At 36.8% G+C, this 12,081-nt stretch overlaps 1 protein-coding gene across 1 annotated transcript in view; it reads left to right on the top strand.

Annotated features, from left to right (window-relative positions):
- The first annotated feature begins 210 nt into the window (after positions 1-210).
- LOC120428156 (E3 ubiquitin-protein ligase TRIM9) overlaps positions 211-12,081 on the top strand; it is a 74,495-nt gene continuing 62,624 nt past the window's right edge. The window contains exon 1 of the mRNA XM_039593140.2: positions 211-253. Within this exon, the coding sequence (XP_039449074.2) occupies positions 211-253 (43 nt within the window). The remainder of the gene's footprint in view (positions 254-12,081) is intronic.

The following is a 12,081-nucleotide window of genomic DNA, read 5'->3' as shown; positions in this document are numbered from 1 at the left end:
TTCTGCCTCTTGTGCCTGAAAACTTCACCGGAGTTTCAATGAAATAGTTTGAAAAAAATATTATTTCCTGCCACGGCATCGGCAGCGACAACCCCTAAAAGTTTGCCCATTAAAAGTTCAACGATACACAAAATGGCAATAATGATAAGAATTTTCCCTTTTTCCGGCTCACGGACGGAAAAGAGAACCCTGGAATGTCCTCCGTTGGCCATGGCAGCCGACCAGCCAGCCAAATCAGCCGTGACCGGTCACGGTGAATATTTGGATGACTAATTCGAACAGGAGAGCAATTTGGGCAGATTTCACGAGTTTCACAAGCACCGCAATAAAAAGGAAGGTTCTCCCATTAATTACAGCTGACCCAAATGTGGCACATACACCCTTATACACTTGTTCACGACAAAAGCACACGGAACGATTCGGTAGAAAGGGTGGAAGTTCTCTTTTGTTGTTGCTGTTGTTGTTGTTGGGTCAGCCACCCACCCACGATCGGGGGAGGAGGCGCCCCCACTTTTGTTGGTCAGCCGCGAATCACGAAAGCAATTTATTCTTGGCCGACAATGATCGTTATTATTACACGGGTTTGTACCAGATTCCGTACCGGCGACCAGGTTTACGATGCTATATTGGTTCTAATGAGTTTGGTGAAGAATTCTTTGGCATTTTTGGGGCCGTTTGGATCATTTGAGTTGAAGAAATACGTGAACATATTTCATTGAAATTTTACTTTGATGATTATTACTTTTTTTTTGCAATAAGAATGTCCTCGTCAAGCTGATATTTTTTCACGTTTTGCTTTTCTTACTAGAGACAGATATAGGATTTGCTCTTCGATTTGAGAGAGTACAGAGGCATTGGTACATCAATCTTCGTAATCCGAATATTTCATCGAGGATAAATCATCGGGAAGTTCTCTAAAAAACCATGGGCGATTGATTTTATTTTTAATAAATGACAACTAAGCCGCAAAAGTAGCAAGATGTACGAGCACGACGATATATTATCATGATACTTGTATTTATCATGTACAGTATGTCAAAAAAGTATTTACACCCCTTGGGCACTATGCACATTTTGTGATGAAACATGTAAAAAATTTAAAGTTTGACAGGAACCTAGTACTACGTTTTGTTCAGAAACTCATGCCAAACGTTTTGCTACAAAAAGCTCATGAAAAGATGATTTCTATAAAAAGTTATATAACAAATACTATTACGAAAATAAAAAAGGTGCAAAAAAAGTTTGTACACCTTTCGAAAAATTAACAAAAATAATGTTATTTGTTGACAAATCACCATAAATCCTGTCTCCCAACTCCAAATTGGCATCCTTGACTGATTAAAAAAATAATTTGGATTGAATATAAAGTTTACTAACTACTTAGTATAAAAGTTTATATAACTCTGGAAATTCTATATAAAACTTATCTAAACTTAATTTTGCAAACTTTTAATTCAAATAAATGTCAATATATTACCATAGACTTGCTAAATAAACATTTTGGAGTGGGTATAACATCGTTTTGGGGGTATTTGTATCGACAGAATAGATTTTTCGTTGGAATTTCGTACAAACCCGGAATTACGTCGTCGGAAAATCCGCCGGCATCTGAACCGGTCCACAATTCACAAGTCAACCTATGTGGCATCAGAAAGGGCATAAAATTTCCGATCTTTTGATACCCATACATCCAGGTTTTCTATAAAACCCACGTTTTTAAATACCTAAGCAAAAACGTTGTTATGGTTTCGTTTGAGCAACCTTCCAAAAATGTATGGAATTTCGTAATTTTTGTTCTCGTGGATCAAACTTACTTTTTGCCCAGGTATTTAAAAACGTGGGTTTTATAGAAAACCTGGATGTATGGGTATCAAAAGATCGGAAATTTTATGCCCTTTTCGATTCCACATAGGTTGACTTGTGAATCGTGGACCGGTTCGGATGCCGGCGGATTTTCCTACGACGTAATTCCGGGTTGGTACGAAATTCCAACGAAAAATCTATTCTATCGATACAAATACCCCCTAAACGATGTTATACCCTCTCCAAAATGTTTATTTAGCAATTCTATGGTAATATATTGACATTTAGTTGAATTGAAAGTTTGCAAAATCAAGTTTAGATAAGTTTTATATAGAATTTCCAGAGTTATATAAACTTTTATACTAAGTAGTAAGTAAACTTTATATTCAATCCAAATTCTTCTTTTAATCAGTCAAGGATGCCTATTTGGAATTGGGAGACTGGATTTATGGTGATTTGTCAACAAATAACATTATTTATGTTAATTTTTCGAAAGGTGTTCAAACTTTTTTTGCACCATTTTTATTTTCGTAATAGTATTTGTTATATAACTTTTTATAGAAATCATCTTTTCATGAGCTTTTTGTAGCAAAATGTTTGGCATGAGTTTCTGAACAAAACGTAGTACTAGGTTCTTGTCATACTTTAATTTTTTTACATGTTTCATCACAAAATGTGCATAGTGCCCAAGGGGTGTAAATACTTTTTTGACATACTGTAAATCTTGTTCTGTGTGCCATTGAATCCAACAAAGATCAACTTACTCCACCGACATCCAACCCAGGATGAAACACGGAACACGAGGCCTCGAATCAACAACCCATCCAGGCAACGATTGTGGGTGGCCGCACCTCGCTTGTTACAATCGTACCATAATCGAATTTGGTTCTCGTTCTGATATGACCCATTATTATAATAATTCAACGACCATGGCTTTCATAATGCGAACACAACACAAGTTTCAACAGCTATCTCTACCGAAAGTGTCGCAATCATCGACACTGCTACCGCTGAATTGGATTTCCAAATTATTCCAACCACAAATCAATACAGAAAAAAGAGGGACAATGTTCATTCAATGAACTCTCTTATCGCTGGTGGGGAATCACACGTGATTGTTGTTTATCTCACCACAGTGATTGTCGCGTGATTTACCAATGTGAGTTTTTCACTCACTCTTTCCTAATAATCAGTACAAGTGGGAGCCACCACCACCGGCACTGTCGTATGCTTTATGATGTGCATAATTTAATGATATGTTCAGTCTCCATACCCAGACACATATTCAGAAGTTAAATTGTATGGTTTTGGTTCGTTTGCATTCTGATTTAATTTTATTAGTGGTTGATGACGATGGCAGTCACACCCCATTAGGGAAATTAACAAACGGTGAAAACAATGGGGGTGACAATTAGTATTGCGGAAAGATTTAATTTCTCATTACGTGTGCGCACAGTGCGAGGGATGTTATCGATGAATGAAAGTGATTGTGGACGGCATTGTGTGGAGCACTCGAATAACTTTCAATAGTTTAATATTTATTGTTTATAGCAATAGCATTCATAAGTGAATTCTACAGTTGAATTGAACTCTAATATGTGAAAGAAATACAAAAAAAAATAAAAAAAAAAGAATTGTTACAAAATTTAATAAGAAATGAGTGCTATGAATACCAAATTGAAGCAAAAAATAATTCAAATCAAAATAAAAAAGAACATATTTTAGTTTTGGAATCATCAATGATCTCAAAATGAGAATTGTAAGACTTCTGTTAGGCCAATTTAAATTTTATTTTATGTATCTGTCCCCCCCATAAAATTTTCCAGAATAATAGGGAGTCACAAAATATGTATGCTAAAAATATAAATTTGCATTAAAAACGTTACTTAATCCACCTTTCGGTGCTGCCTTCCTCACATTCATAAAGTAAAGACGCTACACATCTTCAAAAAAGTGTATAAATAACACTTATTTTTTATCAAATTATCTGAGATCCGGCCTCAAAAAAGTCTATAAACAACACTTAAGTGCTCATAACTTTTGATGCGGTTGTCAGATCTTCAATCTTTTTAACGCGTTGGAAAGGTCTTTTAAATGCCTTTCTAATAATATATAGCATGACCGGTTTTCTTACAAAAACCACCCTTTTTACAATCTTCCGAAATTTAGCTAAAATCGTTTTTTTAGCATAACTTTTGAAGTACTTTTCTAAACTTCATAATATTAACTAGGGTCTTGTGGGACCTCAAGACGGATCGAATGAGACCAAAACGGTCCAAATCGGTTCAGCCAGTCCGGAGAAAATCGAGTGCATATTTTTCGGTGCACGGACTCACATCCAGACACACGCACAGACATTTGTCCAGAATTTGATTCTGAGTCGATAGGTATACGTGAAGGTGGGTCTAGGAGGTCAAATAAAGAAGTTCATTTTTTGAGTGATTTTAAAGCCTTTCCTCATTGAGGTGAGGAGGGCAAAAATGTGTACAAGCGAGTGTAAACAATTGTTTTGCAACCACAGATTTGAAATATCCGTAGCACTCCGGGATTTATTAAAAAAAATTTTTTTTTCACAGAAGCACGTAACTCTAAAATTGTATTATGCATTATTTGATACTTTTAGCTCCGGAAAAAATAAAACTGCTTATCATTTGGTATTAAGTTTTTTTTCTTACTTTCAGAGACAAAAACAACATTCCACTCCAAGCGAAACTTACTTGGAGACACAGTGGAGATTTTCCCTTGTCCCCTTAAAAAAGTGGAGCAACAACACTTCCAGTCTTCCAAATCCTTTTCCTTGTCCCTGGTGCGCGGTTGAGATAAGAGCGGCCGACAATGGACGGCTGTCATGGTGGTGAAAATCTGGTTCAGGTGGAATTGGTTCTATTCCCAATTATCGATTCCTAGGCAACTTGAGCTTAGACAATAATATCATCACATGGTGAAATCTACTCTGCAAATCACCGTCTCCTAGCGGAGCGATTTATGGGACAAAAACTACATTTTTCCAAAAAGGTACTTTGAAATGGTTAGTAAAAATAGTAATGCAACCAACTCCAGCATTTTTGTCACTATAAACACGAATGGGATCGTGCCTATAAAATCATTTTGAAATTAGTTGAATTTCCATGTACTGTTCGGTGAAAAGTTTTTTCGTCATTTTTTGTTGTTCTTTTTGAAAACGGATGAAAGCGGTTAACATGCTAAAGAAATTTTACGTAATGACAATTTGACTACCATTTCATTTTAAAGGTAGAATTAAAAAAGAAATACGATTCAAATCAAGTTCTCTTCTCTGGAATATTTTAATTTTTTTAGTCCCGTGAAACACTTGCAAATTTTGATGAATTCATTTGATAGTTTCCGTGAAAACTTGAAATTTGCAGCTTGTTAGCTTAGCTTTTATGCTTAATGGGTAATTCTCCGTCAATTCACACAGCAGTTGCCCCATCTCTTGAAAAGGTGATGAGATGGAAATTATTGAAAAACATGTCCTTTTCCGCATGTGCAAAAATGGAAGGGGTCGTACCGCCCCTCCGTCACGATATATCATAAAATAGACATGAGATTCATAATCAGGGGCAAAAGTTACCTCTTAAGACAAAATTTCACGCAAATCGAAGAGGGATTGCGGCAACTTTTCCCGATTTCGTGTGAGTTGGTAGAGAATTACCCATATGGTTTCATAGTAACATAAGGCCCTTGTAAATCTATTTCAAGTTTTTGTCCCTTTTCATAGAAAAAAATATAAAATCGATTGTTAATAATTCAGAGTACATTGTATGTACAACGCTTATTAATGCAAAATAAAAGAAATAAAATATTTTTTGCAATTCCGTCGTGAAATTCTTTCCTTTTCCTGTCATTCTTGAACGACAAAACAGCCTACTTTTCTGTATCAAAAATCACAAAATCGAATAGTAACCCTTTTCAAAACAAATGCTGAAAAGTTTTACTTTTCAGCACTGAATTGAAGTTGAATTTTTCAGCAGTTGTTAGGAAAAGTTATACTTTTCAACATTTGTTTTTAATCAAACGATTCATTGTCCTACAATTCTGTTCAAATCAGTGTCTTGCGAACCTTCGTGGTGAACGGACACTAGAGCTGCGGTATTTTTTACTACCTAAGCTCAGAGTTATTTCAAAACAAAATTCACAGTCTTTTTAAAGACTACCTGAGTTATTTTCCAAAATCCTAAACAGTCTTTTCAAGACTAACCCCACCTGAAATTTTGTTGTATTTTACAAACGAAGCCATCTTTTTAAGAGAACTTTGCTTGCAAAATGCGTCAAAACAAAGGTAAACGCAAATCTTCTGAAGATTTGGTCGTTACGTCGGTGAAGCGTTTGAACGCTAAACCGGCTAACGGAAACAGAAAAAGAAAACAGCCTCTTCTGAGGTCTGATTCTGATTCTGAATGTGAGGTCAATCCTCCAATTCCATTGACAAACAGTTTTGGTGTTTTATCCGAAACTGATGACAAGGAACCTTCTCCTCGTACTGAGCCTTCTGCCGTCGAGAAACGAGTAAAGGCTCCGCCAATTGTAGTGACTTCCGTCTCCGATTTGGCCAGCTTTCGAACGCAACTGAAGAATTGCAAGGAAACTTGCAATTTGAAGGTTTCGTTCCAGCTTGGTCGAAGAGGAGAATGTCGCTTGTTGACGGAATCTTTACAAGATCACCAAACTTTTGTTGGTTATTTGAAAAACCACAAACACAATTTCTACACGTATGAGACCAAGAATGCTCGGCCATTCAAGGCGGTCTTGAAAGGTCTCTCCAACGACTTGTCGGTGGATGAGATCAAAAACGAACTTAAGGTGTTGCTTGGCTTTGCCCCATCCCAAGTAATACCAATGAAGAAAAAAACAAACGGGAATATTTCTCGCTTTGGTTTGACTTCACAATTTTATCTGATTCATTTCAACAGAAATGAAATCAACAATTTGAAACTTTTGGACAAAGTTCAGTTTTTGTTCCATGTACGGGTAAAGTGGGAGCATTTTAAGAAACATGGCGGTAATGGCCAGAATCTGACCCAGTGCCGGCGTTGCCAGGCATTCGGTCACGGTACTGATCATTGCGCCATGGTTCCAAAATGCATGGTATGCGGGGATTCTTCTCACGACAAGGACAATTGTCCCGTGAAAGAAGTCACCCAATTTAAATGTGCAAATTGTGGTGGAAATCACAAATCAAATTTCTGGGATTGCCCCATCAGAAAAAAGGTTTTGGATTCTCGCGCTAAGCATCAGCCGAAATCCAAACCGAAATTTTCTCAAAGTCAGGTTGTACCTGAAACTTTAAATCAAACGTTTTTGCTATCTCCCTCTAATGAGAGAGCTAGAAAAAATACTTCTACCATTGAAACAGGCAACGGCATTTCCTATGCTGCCGCTGTTTCAGGTACATCAAAAAATTTCAAATCCTCTGCAATTCTTCCTGAAATTGGCCAGGTACCTCAAATTTCATTTGAAAATGTTTCTGCTGGCAACGCTTTGGGATCTTCTGATCTCGGCGATGTTACGTTTGAAAAAATGTCTTTTTTGCAAAACTCACTGTTTGGTTTGATTCAAACAATGAGTAATGCTACATCCATGATGGAAGCTATCCAGATTGGATTAAAATTTGCGAATGATGTTGTTCTTACCCTGAAGTTTAATCATGGATCTAAGTAATTCCATCAATATTATGAATTTTAATGCTCGCTCTTTAAAAGCGAAAGAAAATGAATTTTTCAACTTTTTACGAGTTCATAACGTGCATGTTGCTGTTATAACCGAAACATTTTTAAAAACTGGCACTTATTTGAAAAGTGATCCAGATTATAAAGTTATAACTAATAACCGAATGAATCGAAATGGCGGTGGAGTTGCAATAGTTATCCACCGTAGTATGACTTATAGCACGTTACGTGACTTTAAGTTAAAAGTTATTGAAAGTTTGGGCATTGAACTTGAAACTTCTTTTGGGAAAATTATGATTGCAGCTGCATATTTGCCATTCCAATGCACTGGGGAAAATAAAAATTATTTCAAAGGGGATTTGAATAAACTTACTCGGCATAGATCTCGATTTTTGATCATCGGTGATTTTAATGCCAAACACCAATCTTGGAATAATTCAAAAGTAAATTCCAATGGTAAAATTCTATTCAGAGATTGCACTTCTGGTCTTTATTCGGTTTTATACCCGAATGGGCCAACTTGCTTTTCTTCTGTTAGAAATCCATCAACAATTGATTTGGTGTTGACAAATCAAAGTCAGTATTGTGGTCCTTTAGTGACTCATGCTGATTTTGATTCTGATCATCTTCCAGTAACTTTTTCACTTTCTCATGAAGCAGTTACCAGACCCAATAGTTCTGTGTTTAATTACCACAAAGCTAATTGGGACAGGTATCAGCATCATATTGAGAATAATTTGAATCATGATTTCGTTTTAGAAACCAAAGCTGATATTGATTCAGCCTTGGAATCTTTAACTAATGCAATTTTGGATGCTAGGAATATTGCTATTCCTAAAGTCCAAGTCAAATTTGATTCTCCCATTATTGATGACGATCTTCAGCTTTTGATTCGTCTAAAAAATGTTCGCCGAAGACAGTATCAACGTTCTCGTGATCCTGCACTGAAGCGAATTCAAAAAGATTTGCAAAAGGTTATTGACCACAGATTCACTCTCCTGCGAAATGAAAAGTTCGCAAGAGATGTCGAACAAATTAAACCTTATTCCAAACCTTTTTGGAAACTTTCAAAGGTTCTTAAGAAACCTCAAAAACCCATCCCTTCTTTAAAAGATGGTGATAATATTCTATTAACTAATGGGGAAAAAGCTCAAAAACTTGCTCAGCAGTTTGAGAGTGCTCATAATTTCAACTTGAATGTTTTGAGTCCTATTGAAAATCAAATTTCAATAGAATTTCAGAATATTGTTGAACAAGAATTTTCATCAGATGAAGTTTTTAATACGGATCTGAATGAAATAAAATCTATTATCAAAAAATTTAAAAATATGAAAGCCCCTGGTGAGGATGGCATTTTTTACATTTTAATTAAAAAATTACCAGAAGTAACTTTAAGTTGCTTGGTCAAAATTTTCAACAAATGTTTTGATTTGGCATATTTTCCCAGTAGTTGGAAAAATGCCAAAGTAATTCCGATTTTGAAACCGGATAAAAATCCTGCTGAAGCCTCAAGCTATCGGCCCATTAGTTTGCTTTCATCTATTAGTAAATTATTCGAAAGAATAATTCTTAATAGAATGATGACGCACATTAATGAAAATTCAATTTTCGCTGATGAGCAGTTTGGATTTCGCCTTGGGCATTCAACTACTCATCAGTTGTTGAGAGTTTCAAATTTAATTCGAAGCAACAAATCTGAGGGCTATTCTACTGGCGCTGCTCTTCTAGACATAGAAAAAGCATTTGACAGTGTTTGGCATAAAGGTTTGATTGCGAAATTGAAAAGGTTTAATTTTCCGATTTATATCGTGAAAATTATTCAAAATTATTTGACGGATCGTACTCTGCAGGTATGTTATCAGAATAGCAAATCTGATCAACTACCTGTACGTGCTGGCGTCCCTCAAGGAAGCATTTTGGGTCCAATTTTATACAATATTTTTACTTCTGACTTGCCTGATTTGCCCCCAGGATGTCAGAAATCACTTTTTGCTGATGACACAAGCATCTCCGCCAAAGGCAGAAGCCTTCGTGTCATCACAAGAAGATTACAAAAAAGCTTGAATATTTTCAATTCTTATTTGAAAGAATGGAAAATTACTCCAAATGCTGCAAAAACTCAACTTATTATTTTCCCTCACAAACCAAGGGCTGATTTTCTTAAACCAAAAAGTCATCACATTATAAAGATGAATGAGGTAAATTTAAAGTGGGAGGATCAAGTGAAATATCTTGGACTTGGTTTTGACAAAAACCTTACTTACAAGGATCACATTGAAAGTATCCAGGTTGAATGTAACAAATATATTAAATGTTTGTATCCACTTATAAACAGGAATTCTAGACTTTGTCTCAAGAATAAACTGTTAATTTATAAACAAATTTTCAGACCTGCCATGCTTTATGCTGTGCCGATCTGGACAAGCTGTTGCTTAACCAGGAAGAAAAAACTTCAGAGGATTCAGAACAAAATTCTGAAAATGATTCTGAAACTTCCTCCCTGGTTCAGCACCAGTGAACTTCATCAATTAGCCGAAGTTGACACTTTGGATGTTATGTCCAATAAGATAATTGATGCATTTCGACAAAAATCATTGCAGTCTTCAGCTGCATTGATCCGCTCTTTATATAGTTTATAAGATAGTTTTAAGGTATCCCTTTTCCCTTTTGTACATGTAGGACCTCCTACATTTGAAATCACTGAATAGCGAAAGCTACAATATTTCATGAATAAATGAAAGTTGCTAGTATTTAAAATTGAGGTGAAAAGTCATCGTTTGTGATTGGACACTCAATAATATTTTAACTGAATGAATGTACATGGAAAAGAAATTTGAATAAATATAAATTATAAAATAAAAAAAAAAAAAAAACAATTCTGTTCAAAGGGTGTTTTTCGGATTGCAAAAACAAACTTGTATGGAACTCCTTGCAAAACTTGAATTTTTCATCACTCGTCGTATTTATCCAACTCGGTGAACCTCGACCAGAGCCGAAGGACAGAAAAACTTCCAGTATCTAAACCCATCTCAGGATTGCTTTTCGTGCGTAACAAGTCTCGTTTTATCAAAGTAGATTTTTGCAACATTGTATCTGCTCCAATAGAAACAAGACAGTGGTTACAATGTCATGGCATCCTTGATTTAATTTCCCAAAAACAAGAAACGGAAATCAAGCAGTATCTTCATATTGAAAAAAAGGCAACAAAAACGGTTCGGGAGTTGGGAATATCTTCATTCCAACATTCCGCCCAGTTCCGACTGCTGCTATCAAGATAGTCGTTTCCGGTTGACCTATATTATGGATTCCATATCTGTGGTGGCGCTTGGTTGGTGGAGCTTCGTGCTGTCACGTTATCGGAGCTTCCTCCCCACCAATATTTTCCATAAATTTAGATAATCTCGGCTTGGGGTCGTTAATATGAACCGGCCATTTTGCGCCAGCCCTAAATTAAATTAATAAACTGCGGCAAATTTTGGCCAACAGGAAACGCGTTACGTGATGCCTTTTTTGGTGCAGATGTGGGAGGAGGGGGGGGACCCCAAACTGCACCCATTATTGACGCCCCAGTTGCAACCACGTGCCACCCCAAACTGTTATAAAATGTAGATCAATTGCATCGTAAATCAGTCAGGAAGAATTTATTTGCACTTTCGCGCCGATAAATCGCCCCGGGCCCAGGCAATTACTCTAAATTACCGGATATCATAGACATTGGCGCGGGCCAGCAGCTGACGGCGCGATAAGTGGCCACTGCCAGCCAGCCATCCCGACCCATCCCGACAGCAACGCCCGCAGCTTAATCGTGGCGGGATTTATGACCTCGTCGTCAACATTAGAAGGGGCAAAGGGGCGCGGTCATAGTGTTGGCTTGTAAGTTGTCCCATCATTGCACGTGCTGGCCAATTCACGCGATGTGTAACACATCATTTGTTGTTTGTGGAGTGTGTTGTTGTATGATTAGGGTTAATTCATGGAATGAGGATTTGGAACCGACAAACAGTTAATAAAATAATTATTTCGATTGAAATTTTAAAATTCGATGAAGTCCTTTAAGTTTGGTTGAAAGAAAAAACAGGTTTTTCTGTTCCCCGTGCTGGAATAAATCTGTCATATCATTTTCAAAAAATAAATAATGGTTGACTTATCGTAAACGTAATTTTGTTTCAACTATGTAGAATTAAATATAAAATAATTTTAAATCTAGATGAAAGACGATAAATAGTGCAATAAATTAACATTCCATGCAATTCTACCGAAAAATCACTAACCCTTGTTTGCCTCTCTAAATCAAGGTCCCGAAAATCCGATATGCCAGACACATATTGTCAATTCGTATCCACTTTGTCATTCGTTCACCGTGCCACACGGTCCACACGACGGCAATTCATCAAAAAATTAAATTCAAATCATGCATAGAGGGTTCGTATGACAACGCTGGTCGTCGACGTCGTCGTTTGGCGCCCTTGAACTCCAGGACCGTCCTCTCGATCCATTGCCATCGGCCATCGGATGGGTTTCGGCTGATTGGGGACTCCACGGCGGCATGACGTCGCCGTTCACTGATGCATGGTCAATTGCACATAAATGC

The sequence above is a fragment of the Culex pipiens genome, chromosome 2 (genome assembly GCF_016801865.2).
Source record: "Culex pipiens pallens isolate TS chromosome 2, TS_CPP_V2, whole genome shotgun sequence".
Taxonomy (NCBI): domain Eukaryota; kingdom Metazoa; phylum Arthropoda; class Insecta; order Diptera; family Culicidae; genus Culex; species Culex pipiens.
The sequence above is the reverse complement of the archived record's forward strand: the minus strand, read 5'-3'. Positions and strand labels throughout refer to the sequence as shown.